At 39.7% G+C, this 15,496-nt stretch overlaps 1 protein-coding gene across 1 annotated transcript in view; it reads right to left on the reverse strand.

Annotated features, from left to right (window-relative positions):
- The window catches only part of PTPN22 (protein tyrosine phosphatase non-receptor type 22), a 49,964-nt gene that overhangs the window by 19,928 nt on the left and 14,540 nt on the right, over positions 1 to 15,496 (reverse strand). The window contains exons 10-12 of the mRNA XM_036015414.1: positions 14,738 to 14,815; positions 11,930 to 12,016; positions 80 to 156 (exon numbers count right to left, since the gene is read on the reverse strand). Of these exons, the coding sequence (XP_035871307.1) occupies positions 80 to 156; positions 11,930 to 12,016; positions 14,738 to 14,815 (242 nt within the window). The remainder of the gene's footprint in view (positions 1 to 79; positions 157 to 11,929; positions 12,017 to 14,737; positions 14,816 to 15,496) is intronic.

The following is a 15,496-nucleotide window of genomic DNA, read 5'->3' on the forward strand; positions in this document are numbered from 1 at the left end:
ACCTTTCCCAGCACCGCAACGAGTTGTAAGCGTGAGATACGCCCCCGAGACACACTTAGACATGTAAAATTACACTCACCTTGTTGGTAAGTTGAGAGAATAAACACCTGCTTCTAGACTGGGATTTTGCTCAGGAACCGAATACGTTGCTTGAATCTTCAAGAGAAATAAGAGATTGTTTTTTAGTGAAGCGATGACAGTGACATAGTTTATGTCCATAAGGCTGAGAAGTCATTTTCCAGAAAGGATAAAGATTCAAAATAATTCATAAAATTGTTAGATGAGTTTCCGAAATACTGAACCCAACAAGAGCGTGTTGGCATATGGAGATCGAAAGGGTCAGAACAAAGGATCAGTGGTGTTACAGAAATTAGAAAGGGTTTACTTATAGCATCATCTTTTCCCATGTGGGAGTTTTACCATGTTCTTGGGGGTGGCTGTATTCTTAAGGACACTCTACCTGCAGAGATTTCATCATCTCGAGCCTTCCTGTTAGTAGGTGTTTAGTAGGTCCCATGCGTACCTCATCTTGTCCTACCTCTTTCTTCCTTACTATGCTCCAGCTACACTGGTTTGGGGTTTTGCTGTTGTTGTTGTTGTTTTGATTTTTGTTTGTTTGTTTTGCCATTCTTTAGGCATACCAAACTTCTTTCCAATTCAAGGCTTTTACCCTCTGGTTGAAATACTCTTGCTCCAGATTTCACATGGCTGGCTCCTTCTAAGTAATTATCTGTTACTTAAATGTCAGCTACATAAGGAAACCTTCCCTGACCCCTCGCCCTAAAACCACACTCCAACTCACTTGCGCAGCCACTCTCGGCCTGTATTTCCTTCATAGTAATGATCCCATTATGACATTTGTAACAGAGGCACATGGAATCGAAGGTACCATTGATTGTAAAATACATCTTGATTTCAGAGATGTTTAAATATTTTAAAAAGTCATCAGCAATCGCAAGATAACACCTGTTATGGGTTTAGTTGTGACTCTCAGAAAGATATGTGAAACTCTAACCCCTGATGTCTCTAACCGACCTTATTTAAAAGTAGGGTCTTTGCAGATAGATGTACTTAGTTAGGATGAGGCCGTACTGGATGGGTGGGCCCTAACACAAGGACGTGTGTCCTTAGAAGAAGAGGAAACAGACACTCAGAGACACACGGCGGGGGGGGGGGGGGGGTCGTGTAATGTGCAATGACGGAGACAGAAACTGGAGTAACGCATCTGCAAGCTCATGAACGCCAAGGTTGCTGGCGAACTCCAGAAGCTAGGAGAAGCAAGGAGGATTTTTTCCCCCAGAGCTAGGAGAGAGAGCGTGGTCTTGCTTACACCTTTATTTTGGACCTCCTGCCTCCAGAACTGAGAAAATAAAGTTGTTGTGCGGGCCCTCCACGGTCTGTGGTGCTTGTTACCGTAGGCCTAATACACTGATTCAGAGACTTTACTACCCCACTTTCGATAATGGATAGAACACTGAGACAGGCAGAAGATCATTAAGGAACTAGAGGGCAGATATGAGCAACACCATAAACCAATTAGTCCTAAAACACACATAGAGAACACTCCACCCAACAATATACACCTTCTTCTCAAACATATAGGGAACATTCTTCAGGATGGACCCTGTGTTAAGCCATAAAACAAGTCTTAATAAATTTTAACAGACTGAAGTTATATAAAGTATCTCTTTAAATCATAATCAATGTTTAGAAACTAGGAATCAATAACAGAAAGAAAACATAAAAATTCACAAATATATGTAAAACAAACACTCTTAAAACAACTAATGGGTCCAAGAAGAAATCACAGTGAAAATTAGAAAATATTTAGAAATGAATGAAAACACAACATAACAAAATGGATGGGATACAGTGAAAGCAGTGCTCAGAAAGAAATTTATATCTGAAAATGCCTACCTTGAAAAAGAAGAAAATTTTCAAATGGATAACTTATAAGTTAAGGAACTAGAGAAAAAGAAAACAAAACCCAAAGCTAGCAGAAAGGGGGAAACATTAAAGACTAGAGCAGAGGTAAATAAAATGGAGACTAAGAAAACAGTGGGGAAAATTAACTAAATCAAAAGTGGATCCATTAAAAAGGTCAATAAAATTGACAGACCTTTAGCTAGGTTTACTAAGGAAAAAAGAAGACTCAAAGTTTTAAAATATCAAATTATAGGAAAGAAGTGGGACATTACTACCAATTTTACAGAAATAAAAAGTATAAGATAATAATATGAACAATTATATGCTAACAAATCGTATAAACTAGAGGAAATGGACAAATTCCTAGAAACATGTGATCAACCAAAGCTGACTCAGAAGGAAACAGAAAATCAGAACAGACCTACAACTAGTACAAATAGAATGAATTAGTAATCAAAAGATGGCCTAACAAAGAAAATCCCAGGACCAGGCAGCTTCATTGGTGAACTCTACCAAATATTTAAGGAAGAGTTAATACCCATCCTCCACAAACTCTTCCAAAAAATGGAACAGGCAGAATCACTTCCTAAGTCCATCTCTGAGGCCAGCATTACCTTGATACCAAAGCCAGACAAAGACACTACACAAAAAGGAAACTACAGACTAATATCCTTTATGAATATTGATGCCAAAGTCCTTAACCAAATACAAGGAAACTAAATTCAGTAGCATATTAAGAGAATTATACACCATGACAAAGTGGGGTTTATTCCCAGAATGCAACAATGGGTCAACAAAAAAAAATCATTGTAATATACCACCTTCATAGAATGAAGGGGGAAGAAACCTACATAATCATATCAACTGATGCAGAAAAAAAGCATTTAACAAAATTCATAATAAAAACACTCATAAAGTCCTGGCTATCCTGTACACCAAAAGGTTGCGGGATCCCTGGTCAGGGCGCAAGTACGGGAAGCAGCCGACTAATGTTTCTCTCTCACATCAATGTTTCCCTCTCTCTCTCTCTGTCCCTCCCTCCCTCCCTCCCTGCCTCCCTTACTCTCTTTCTAAGAATCAATAAACATACTCTTGGATGAGAAGTAGTAAAAAAAAAAAACACTCAGCAAACTAGGAACATAAGGGAACTTCCTCAATATGATAAAAGCCACATAGGAAAACCCCACAGCTAACATCATACACAATGTTGAAAGACTGAAAGCTTTTCCCCTAAGATCCAGAATAAGGCAAGGATGCTGGCTTTTGCCACTTCTAGTCAAAATAGTACTAGAAGTTCTAGCCAGAGCAATTAGGCAAGAAAAAAAATTAAAAAATAAAAAGCATCCAAATTGGAAAAGAGGAAGTAACGTTATTATCTGCAAATGGCATGATCTTATATGTCTAAAGATACCAAATACAAAAAAAAGGCTAGAGCTGACAAACAAATACAGCAAACTTGAAAAATACAAATCAACACATGAAAACCAGTTGTATTTCTGTACGTTAGCAAAAACAATCAGAAAAGAAAATTTAAAAAACAATTTTATTAATATTAGCAACAAAAAAGTACTTAGGAATAAATTTAACCAAGAAAGACTTGTATGTTTAAAATGATAAAACACTGCCGACAGAGCCAGAACAATCCGGAAAAAGAAGAGTAGAGGTGGAGGACCCACATGGCCTTATTTCCCAGTGTACTACAAAGCTACAGCAATAAGACAGGGTGGTACAGGCATAGGACCAACGGAATAAATAGCCTGGCAAGGAACTTCTATATGTGGGCATTTGACTTTTGATGAGGGTGCCAAGGCCATTCAATGGAGAAAAGATAGTATTTTCAACAAATGGTGCTGCGAAAGCTGGATATTCACATGCAAAAGAATGAAATTGGATCCTGACCTTACACCATATACAAACATGAACTCAAAGTGAATCAAATACTAAACATAAGAGTTAAAACTATAAAACTCTTTTCTTAAGAGAAAGAAAACATAGAAAGCTTCATGACATTGGATTTGGCAATAATTCCCTGGATGTAACACCAAAGGCATTAGCAATAAAAGGAAAAATAGACAAATTGGATTTTACAGAAATTAAAAACTTCCATGAATTAAAGGACACAATCAACAGAATAAAAGGCTAGTCTGTAGAATGGAAGACAATGTTTGCAAATCACATCTCTGATAAAGGATTAAAATTCAGAGTATAAAGAAAACTCTTAAAACTCAACAACAACAAGCAAACAAAAAGAAACAATTCAAAAATGGGCAAAGGATTTGAATAAACACTTTTCCAAAAATGAAACACAAATGGTCTGTGAGCTCATGAAAAGATGCTAAACATCACTAATCAGGAAAATGCAAACAAGAACCACATGAGTTACCACTTCATACCCATTAGGATGGCCACTATAAAAAAAATACAGAAATAAAAATAAAAACAGAAAATAACAAGTGTTGGTGAGGATGCGGAGACATTGAAACCTTTGTGTGCATTGCTGGTGGGAATGTAAAATGGTTCAGCCACTGTGAAAAACAGTATGGCATTACCTCAAAAAAATTAAATGTAATTACCATGTGATCCAGCAATTCTACTTCTGGGCATATACCCAAAAGAACTGAAAGCAAGGACATGAAGAGGTATTTACACACTCCTGTTCTTAACAGCATTATTCCCAATAGCCAAAAGCTGAAAGCAAAGCAAGCGCCCATCAATGGATAAATGGATAGACACAATGTGCCATATTCCACATGCAGTGGAATATTACTCAGTCCTGAAGAGGAAGGGAATTCTGACAAATATTACAACACAGAACCTTGAGAACACTATGCTAACTGAAGTAAGCCAAACACAAAAGGACAAATATCATGATTCCAGTGATATGAGGTCAGATTCACAGAAACAGAAGTAGAACAGTGGCTGCCCAGGGCTGGGGGGAGGGGCTGGAATGGACACTCGTTGTTTAGTGGGCAGAGAGGTTCAGCTTCGCAAGATGAAAAAAGCTCTGGAGACAGACGGTGGTGACGGCTGCACAGGAATAGGATATATAACACACGTTATATCACTGAGCTATACATATAAAATTGGTTAAGGTGCTGAATTGTATGCATACTTTACCACAATAAAAAAAAATTGAAAAATAAATGGGCAAAAGGACTTGGATAGACATTTGTCCAAAGAAAATATACAAATGGCCAATGATCACACAAAAAGATGCTTAACATCACTAATCATTAGGGACATGCAAATCAAAACCACGAGATGCCATTTCACACCCATTAAGATGGCTATCATCTAAAAGACAAAGACAAAACAAAAAAACCCCAGCAAATATTAAGCACTGGCAAGGATGTGGAGAAATTGGAACACTTGTGGATTTCTAGTGAGAATGTAAAATTTTACAGCCACAATGAAAAACAGTAAGACAGCACCTTTACAAAATTAAACAAAATTACCATATAATCCAACAAGTTCATTCTGAGGAATACACCCCAAACAATTTAAAGTAGGGACTTGAACAAGTATCTTTACACCAAGGGTGATAGCAGCATTACTCATAATAGCCCAAAGGTGTCCACTGAAGCAAAAAGTGGTATGTACACACAGTGGAATAATGTACAGCCATAAAAAAAAATTCTGATGCATGTTGCAAAATGAACAAGCCTCGAAAAATCACACTGCATGAAATAAGCCAGATGCAAAAGAATAAGCATATGACTCCCCTTCTATAATGTACTTAAAATAGACAAATGCATGAGACAAAAAGAAGTTACTAGGGGTTGGGGGAGGGGGCATGGGTAGATTCTGTTTTAGGTTATGAATATTTTCTAGAACTCAACGGTGATGGCCGTACACAGTGTAAAGGCACTTAATGCCACTACACCGTACACTTAAAAATGGCCAAAGTGGTAAATATGAATGAGGAAGTGTCTCCCCCTGTTCTGTTTTCTGGTACAGTTTGCATAAAACTGCTGTTAATTTTTCATTAAACATTTGGTAGCATTCTCAAGTGAAACTACGTGGACCTGGAGATTCCTTCTGTGGGAGTTTTAAAATGACGAATTTAGTTTCCTTAATCATTATGGGGCTATTTCAAATGATCTATTTCATATTGAGTGAGTTGTGGTAGTTTGTATTTTTGGAGGAAGTAACTCATTTTGTCTAAGTGGTGAAGTTAAATGTGTTGAGCTGTTCATGCCATGCTCCTTTATGACCCTTTTCATATCCGCAGAGACGGCAGAGATGTCTGTTTCATCCCCGATACTGGTCATTGTTGTCTTTGCCCTTTTCTCTTGATTAGTCTTCCTAGAAGTTTGTAAATTTTATTGCTCTTTTCAAACACCCAGCTCTCTGGCTCACTGATTTTCCTGTATTGATTTTCTGTTTATAATTTCACATTGATTTATGTTCTTTATTATTTGCTTCCATTTTCTCTGGCATTTTTTCCTCTTTTTTTTTTTTTCTGGATTCTCTAAGTGGGAGTTCCCGTTATGGATTTGAGGCTTTCCCTGTTTTCTGATGTAAGCACTCGGAGTGCTGTAAATCACTCTAATAATCCCTGGCAGCACTGCTGTAGTTCTGCCCCACAAATCTGAGGTACATTTTCATTTTCATTCAGTTCAATGCATTTTTAAACATGTCCCTTGATACTTCCTCTTTGACTCAATGGATTATTTAGAGGAGTGTGGTTAGTTTCCAAGTATTTGGATCTTTTCCTGTTATCTTTTAGTCATTGGCTTCTGGTTTGTTTTCACTGTCATCAGAAAATACACTTCCTGTGATTTCAATTCTTGTAAGTTGCTCAGATTGTTTAATGGCCCACGATACGATTCATCCTGCTGTACCTTCCATCAGCACCAGAAAAGCATGTGTATTCATGTGTTACTGGGAGGAGCGTTCTATAAATATCATTGTGATCCTGTTGGTTGATGATCTTGCTCAATGCCATATTCTCGCAGACTTTCTGCCAAGTTTTTCTACCAATTGTTGAGAAAGGGATGTTGAGGTCTCCAACCATAATTGTGGATTTGTCTATTTCTCCTTTCATTTCCATCAGTTTTCGCAGCTCTGTTTGGTCCATGCACACTTAGGATTGCTGTGACTTACTGGTGGATTAACCCTTATATTATTATATAATGTCCCTCCCTGTCTGTGACCATTTTCTTTGCTCCACTTTATCTGATGTTAATACAGGGTGGGGAAAAAAGTAGGTTTATAGTTGTTTATGGGGAAATTAATATAATTAATACAAATAACACAAGAATACACTCTGTATTTCACATGCAACTGTAAACCTTTGCCTCACCCTGTACAGCTACTTCTGCTTTCCTTTTATTCATGTTTATATGATATATCCTTTTTCCAACCAACCTATATATCTGAAGTGTGTTTGCTACAGACAGTATATAGTTGAGTCATGTTTTCAATACACTTTGCCAATTTTCTGTCTATTGGTGTATTTATACCATTTATATTTAGTGTAATTATTGATTTTAGGGCTCGAGTCTGCCATTTTATTTTTTGTTTTCTCTTTGTTCTCTCCATTTGACATTCCTCTTTTCTTTTTCCTGTACTTTTTTAGAATTTTGTTTTGATTTATGTATAGTTTTTTTCAAGTGTGTCTTTGTATAGCTTTTGTAGCTCTAGTTCTTGGTGTTACATTATGAGGGGGGACCCAAAAAACCCTGAAATTATCTTGTGGAGGGCAGACCCCTTGTAGCGCAGGCTTCCCCCGCAAGGTGAGTGTTCTGGGAACCCATCTGTGTCAGTGCACCAGCTGGCATTTTTTTAAGAAGCTGGGTTGGGCTTCAGTGAATTTTTTGTTAAAGACTCTTTCAATGCATTTGCTCATTTCATCATGGGTGATTTAGAAGCATACCTGCCCACACTGTGCTGAGTTCAGCAGTTTTTGACCAAAAAATGGTATGACCCTCATATTCCACCCTCTCTATTCACCCAATCTCACCCCGAGTGAGTTTTTTTTGTTTCCCTGGATGAAAAAATTCCTCAAAGGGAAACGTTTTGTGGATGTAGAAGTGAAACAAAACATGGCAGAAGCCCTAAAAGGTATCAAAATTGACAAGTTCAAAAACTGTTTTGAGCAGTGGGAAAAATGTCTCAATAGGTGCATTGCATCAAATGGATAGTACTTTGAAGGTGCCTGAAGTTTAAACATGTAAGAATAAATACACAGTTTTTTTATGAATAAATCCCCGATTTTTCAGGTCCCCTTCACATACACACATAACTTATCACAGTCTCCAGGAGTTATCATTTTGCTAGCTCAGGTACAGAACCCTTGACATGCCTAACTCTTCCCTGCTTGTGTAATTGCCTTAAATATTTGCTCTAATCCATTTAAAACCACATCAGACAATGGTATAACTTTTGCTTCCATCATCAAACAATTTAGAAAACTTAAGAGAAGGAAAACCTATTATGTTTATCCATGTTTTTCTTACCATGTTTTTTCTTCTTCCATCATTTCCTTCCTGTTTAGGAAACTTCCTTTGCTAGTTTTTCTAGGGTAAGTCTACTGGTGACAAATTCTCTTAGTTTTTCTTCATCTGAGAACGTCTTGCTTCCCCCTTCATTCCTGAGGGATATTTTCACTGGGTGTGGAATTCCCACACCCAGTTCTCTTGGCAGTTCTTCTCTCTCAGCGCCTGAAAAACATCGCACCATTCTTTCTGGCCTCCCTGGCTCCTGATGGCAAATCCATTGCCACTCTGTTTTCCTCCTGCAGTGAAGGTCATTTTTCTCCAGCTGCTTCCTGTGATCTTTGTCTTTAGGTTCGGAGGTTTAGTTATGATGAGTCTTTTGGTACTTTTTTAGCCTTTAGTCTTTTCTCCTCTGCTCCTTGGACTTCAATGACATAAATGCTATGGGGGTTTTTTTTTGTTTGTTCATCTTTTTGCTTTTTTTTGTTTGTTTGTGTTGCTGCAGTCCCTTAGTTCTCTAAGGTTCTGTTTATTCTTTTTCAGTTTATTTTATTTCTGTTGTTCAGATTGGGCAGTTTCTATTTTTCTATCTTCCACTTCATTAATTCTTCCTTCTGTACCCTGATTGTGCTGTTGAGCCTATTTACTAAGCTATTTTGTTTCAATTACTGTATCTTTCAGTTCTTTATATCTTCTGTTTCTTTGTTGAGTCTTTATATTTCTTTGCTGGGCCTTTCTATTTTTTTTTTGTCTTAAGCATGTTTGCATGTGCTCATTGAAGTATTTTTATCATGGCTACTTTCGTATCTTTGTCAGATGATCTAACATCTCCGTCATCTCAGTGTTGTCTTTCACTCACTCGGTTTGAGATATGATGCTCTGGATCTTAGTTCAACCTGCTCTTTTAGCTGTTCATTTATTTGTTTGTTTGTTTGTTTTTGACTCTGCTCTGACAGGAGAAGGGGGTGCTGCTGCCTTGTCACTACCGGGTGGATTCTGCCTCCGGCACCAGTCTCCTCACTTGACCTCTGTTGATACTCAAGGGGCACACCATGGGAGAGGCTCCCGTGTCGTCCCTGACACTGCGGTGGGGGCGGGGGGCCTCCTTCCTGTTGGATGATGGTGAAAGTCCCGACCATCCGTCAGGCCTCTTCTGACCCTAACTTCAGTGGGGAGGGACTGTGGCACCATGTTACTGCTGGGTGGAAGCTCGGACTCCCCACGTGGTCTTCACTGGCGCTTCAGGGAAACTATCTTGCGGGCCAGTGGGGATGGAAGTCCTAGCTCTCTGCTTGACCTTTCCGACACCACCCCTGACTTTACCCCGGTCCTGTGCTGGTGGGAATCTAGGCTCCCCACTCAGCCTTTGCTGGCATGGGGTTAAGGGCCATTTTTTTATTTGGTGTTGACTAAAGTAGAGTGATTATTATCCAAAAGTCTTATGTCTCCCCTTTCCTGGTCCTTAGGCTAGAGAGAGCAGGCTGTTGTTGGGTCTTCTTTCGTCTGCACTGCTGAGCCTGGAATAGACAAGGCAAAGGGAAACCCAAGGAACTCGCCATTATGTCTTTTCTTAGGTCCAAGTCCCCAGCTGGACTGTCTTCTTAAATTTATTTTATATGTAATATCCCAGGGGGTGGGGGGGGGGTGCACTTAGTGGGAGGAATAGGAAAAAGTATGTCTACGCGATATTCCCAGAAACAGAAGTTCTCTTTTCTGTCTTTAACCAGCTTCCTCAGTGGGAGCATGAGCAATGCCCCCGTGTTCCAGTCTACTGACCAAGGGCCCACCCCAAGGAACCCAGCCGGCTAGAGCACAGCACTGCTGCCGGGCTAAACTTGATGGGTTTCCTGACACCCGAACAAAACATTGCCTGCAATACCCTAGCAACACATTAAAAGGATTTTTTTTGCTCAAGAAGGGTTTTTTCTAAGAGTACAAATATGATTTGATATGAACAGATCCAATGATATGACCCTATTTGCAGGTTAAAGGAGAAAAATCCATGTGATCACCCCACGAATGCAGAAATATGCAATCGACTGAATTTAACATTCTCTCTGAAAAAAATTTCTTAATAAAGTAGAAATCAACAAATACTTTCTTTAAACAATTAAAATACAAATATCTCTAATCAAGTCAGCATCACACTTAGTAGTGAAACATGAGAATCTTTCCCACTAAAATTAGAGCGTCCATATCACCTCCATTATTTAGCCTTGTTCAGGGAGTACTAGTCACAAATAGGATGCAAGTAACATTTTCTGGCGATTATACTTGTATTTCCACCATCTTCCACCATGTTGTCTCTCTCGGGGTCGACATCAGCTATAGGATTGCTTAGGTCACTCCCTCACCTCAACAGGCTCTCTGGCTTTCTTTCCCTTGCCATGCATCATCGTCAACTGACGGAGTTATGACCAGGGTCATCTCTGATACACTTTATATTCTTAATTTTTTAACTCTTATTTATTGATTTTTAGAGAGAGAGAGGAAGGGAGAGAGAGAAAGAGGGAGAAACATTGATGTGTTGTTCCACTTATTCATGCACTCATTGGTTGCTTCTTGTACGTGCTCTGGCCAGGGATCGAACCCACAGCCTTGGTGTATCGGGATGATGATCTAACCAACTGAGCTACCCAGCCAGGGCTATATTTGTACTGTTTTTTAAAAAGATTTTATTTATTTATTTTTAGAGAGGGAAGGGAGGGAGGGCGAGAGAGAGAGAAACATCAATGTGCAGCTGCTGGGGGTCATGGCCTGCAACCCAGGCATGTACCCTGACTGGGAATCGAACCTGCGACACTTTGGTTCACAGCTCGCGCTCAATCCACTGAGCTATGCCAGCCAGGGCCTATATTTGTACTCTTAATGCTGTGAAAACAGTAGGCCCTCAAAGAATATTTTCAGATTATCTATCCAAAATGTGATATTAAAAATTAAAGTAATACGTATATGTTACATGTACCTTGGAAGGCACCGGTAAATCAGTAGTTTTGTGATTACACAGTATTTGATTTACCAATTTTTGTAATAAGATCAAAACAGCATACCCTAGAATACTCAATATTTTTACACTGGAATTTGGTGAAATCATAACTGCTTTCATACCTGAGGCCTTTAAGCTAAAAACCCTTTGGCCATTCTAAAATGTCCTCAAAATCTGATGAGACATACACAATCAAAACAAGGCTGGAGTCACTGAAAAATTACATCAGTGCTCAATTACGGTTTCCTTTGTAACTGGCACTCTCAGTCTAACTTAACCACACAGCTGTCTAATACACGGGAACGGAATATATGCTTGCTCTTTCACACCTCTTGTTTCTAAATTTAGCTAAACATTGTACGCAAGGCATTAACCCAAAGGTGCATTTTCTAAGTTGAAGTACCTCCATTGTTTGCCCTTCCCCGCAGGAGACCTGCAATGCAACCCATGCCCACGGGACACTCCCGTTTAGTGACGATGAGAAATAACAAGCTAAGTCCTTCAACTGATTTAAGATTCCCTCACCAAATCAAACATTTTTTTTTCAAATTGACAAAACATCAAGTTCAAAGTTTACCTCTGTTCCAGAGCGTCTATCTCTGATGACATCCATCTGTCTCTTAAACAGCTCTAATACAGCTTTGTAGACCAGCTCGTACTGTTCCTGGAGAGCGCCACCAACCAGATGAGGAAAACAAACACACGCCTTGGTGAACGGCTGAACCGGGTTTCAGGAATATGCACACCAATCAACCAACCAAATCCCAGGATGAGAAACCCCCAAAAGCCATTCACATTAGTTTAATGACAGTATAGTCCACTTCAGATTTCACAGCACTTTCAGGCAGCTAGAAACCGCTAATTATTTGTTCTATTTCTAACTAATGTACAAGGAAGGAACTTGCAGCATGTTTTTTTATGTGCGACCCCACTTTCTTACCGATCTTTCCTTCCATCATCACCCCTTTAATTCTGCTCTCCTTGCTCATATGTTACAAATTTTGTTTCCTATTGGATGCATTGTTTTTTGGTGAGCCACCTCTACCTTTTCTGGGAAAAGGTAGACACATTGCGGTTGATGGGTAGATAGATGGCTTGAATCCATATTATTTAACTGGACCCTCTTAACTGATCTATAAACAAGCTAGGCTGTTATTCCTGTTCTTCATAGACCATTTGTCCGAGGTCCCTCGGAAATAACTTCAGGACTTGGGTTAGAACCTGAATCTTCTGACGCTTAGTTTAGCGCACTTAGATCAGACTGCTGAGATTCTGTCCCAGCAAAGATCTCAAAGAAAAGATCGCTGAATAGAGTTTGGAAATGTATGGTTATAAAGTGATTCCACTGTAGAAAAACGAGTCTGCTATAATCACAATGTTTATGGGTTATTACCACTGTGTTTTTCCCTCTGTACCAGCTCAAGCACTTGACTTTGTATCTACTTTTTGTCCTCTACATATTTTTATTTATTTTTAAAAATTGTATTGTATTTTTCCATTACCATTTGTCCCCCTTACACTCCCTCCCCCCAGCAATCACCACGCTGTTGTCCACGCCCATGAGTCCTTTTTCCTTTTTGCACGATCCCTCCCTTCATAAACCTCTTAGCTGTCCACCTGCTCTCTATCTATAAGTCTGTCTCTATTTTGCTTGTTAGTTCGGTCTGTTCATTAGATTCCACAAATGAGTGAATCATATGGTACTTAAGCCAGTGAGAGAAAGACAAATACCATATGCATCTACTTTCCACCTGAATGAGCCCATTCAGGGTTTTTCCTGACTCTTTACATGATCTTACACAAGTAAAGTACAACTTTTTTTTCAGATTATGATTTTAGCAGGAGAACAATGCAGAGTCTATGTCAACGAACACGGCCACTGGGTACACTTTTTAAATTTCTTAAGAACAGAGGAGAAGCATACAGGAAGCACTCGTCTGGTTACTGAGCTATTTCCTGGTTACGGTGGTGTCAGAAGAAGCAGCTGTGACTGGTGAGAAGTTTGCTCAGCTGGTCGTTGGGGATGCCAAAATGCGAAGGTTAACTTCACCTTGTGTCTGCCACCTCCCAACCCTTAAAATTAGGCCTGAAATGGACCCTTTTCTGGCACGGGCATGGTTTTTATTCACTGATCAGTATTACGACTCAACACTCCACAACTTGGTTGCCTGCATTGATGCGGGTCAGCCTTCTTTTAAGTCTGACAGACTCAAACCAGCCAATGCTTTCATTTCACACAAACTTTCCCCCTCACAGGTTGAATATAGAAAACACCTACAGTCAACACACGAGAAAAAAAATATTTTTCCACTAGCTATTAGTGGAAAACCTGTGTGGGCCAAACACAAGGTTTATTTTATAATAGCTCTTCACTTTTTCCCTTTGATTCACAGCTTCTAGATGAAAATATCCAAACTGCCACTGTCGATGGCTCTGCCTCCAAACCTATGTGGCAGTCTGTTTGCCTTAAACGTGTGAGGGTCTTGCTGTTTGAGCAGGAGAAAGTAGTTCTAACGAATTATGCCAAGGTGTCTGATACCTAACATCAACAAATGTTGGATGGATGAATGGTAAACTGTATCCTAAAGATGGAGACCATTTAGATATGTGGGTGAAATAACTGGTGAGGAAACGTGGGTGAAATTAGTATTGTGAAAGTGAGAGATTTGGGCTGGGACTGTTTCACCTAGGAGGGAGAACTTGAACTTGAGAAGGGGAGGAGAAAACAGGGGAAGAGCATTACTAATGGAGTGAATGAGTGTGAGCAGTCCGGGATGGGTTAGAATATTGTAATACGTATATCATCATATATATAGTGTGAGTGTAATTACATTTTTCAGGTATGCGTAGATGAAGGACCAAGAGAGACTACAGAAAAATAGTCACAGAGGTTACCTAAGTGATAGGATCATGGTTGATCTTACTTTCATTTTTCATTCTTTCCTAAAATGAGCATAGGCTGCATGCTCCGGATTCTGTTACCACGTCCTGAAGTACAAAATATCTTTGATTTTCTACAGTTTCAGAAACAAATTAGTGTTACAAAGTTTCAAGTTAACCTGACCCAACTATTTCTTTCTAGGAAGTCAAACAACTTGTTGCATTTTTTCAGCCTCCTTTGTAAGAAATATTATATTGGTTTCTTGATATCCGCTGGACAGCAAAATACAAAGGATGAAAGGAATTTGACCCAGGGCAAGGAATACTGGGGAAAACATTGGGGTGTTCAGAGTTGGATGAGATGGGAACAGACTCACGCACTGAACAGGAAACCCGTGTTGCGGCTAAGGCTAAACGGGGGCTGCTCTGGGACGCCCTGCTGTTACACAGAGGGGGCGGGGCAGGACTCCGGCGCATGTTACGATCCATCCACCCCAGTCCGTACCTGAGTTTGAACGAACGAAGGCCTCTGTGTTCGCATCTCCTGGATCAAATTAAAAATACTGAAGTTCTCGGGAATTATCTATCAAATAAAAGGAAAAAGATCTGACTCCTTTGTTTGTATATCCGTTAATAAATTATTGCCACTTTCTCATAGTCTTGTGGCCGCCATGATATCTGCTCTCCCAACGTGGGATAATACCAGAAAATAGACCAATTTTTAAAGTGAATGAAGAGTCTCATCACTTGCATCATGACTGACAGCCTGGTATCTTCCCTAGAAAAGGCTGAAGCGACCATTCGGACTGATTTCCCATGGGGTAATCTAATAAACGTCTGACGTGAATGGTGAAATGAAGAAGGCCGAGTAGATGAGCCAGTATGCGTTTCAGGAAATAAAAGGAGTTGGCAGACAGTTCTCAAGCCCGTATCCTAAACTTCCCTTCTCTTACTGGGCTCTTAGAAAACCAAATATTGATTGGAACACAAAGCTCGATGGTGGCAAATTGAGTGCTTCTGCCCTGGCTGGCGTAGCTCAGTGGATTGAGCGTGGGCTGGGAACCAAAGTGTCGCAGGTTCAATTCCCAGCCAGGGTACATGCCTGGGTTGCAGGCCATAACCCCCAGCAACTGCACATTGATGTTTCTCTCTCTCTCTCTCTCTAGCTCCCTCCCATCCCTCTCTAAAAATAAATAAATAAAATCTTTCTAAAAAATTGAGTGCTTCTATTGAAGCGGTTTGCATAAAGGAAGGGTGACCCCGT

The sequence above is a fragment of the Phyllostomus discolor genome, chromosome 14 (genome assembly GCF_004126475.2).
Source record: "Phyllostomus discolor isolate MPI-MPIP mPhyDis1 chromosome 14, mPhyDis1.pri.v3, whole genome shotgun sequence".
NCBI classification, from domain to species: domain Eukaryota; kingdom Metazoa; phylum Chordata; class Mammalia; order Chiroptera; family Phyllostomidae; genus Phyllostomus; species Phyllostomus discolor.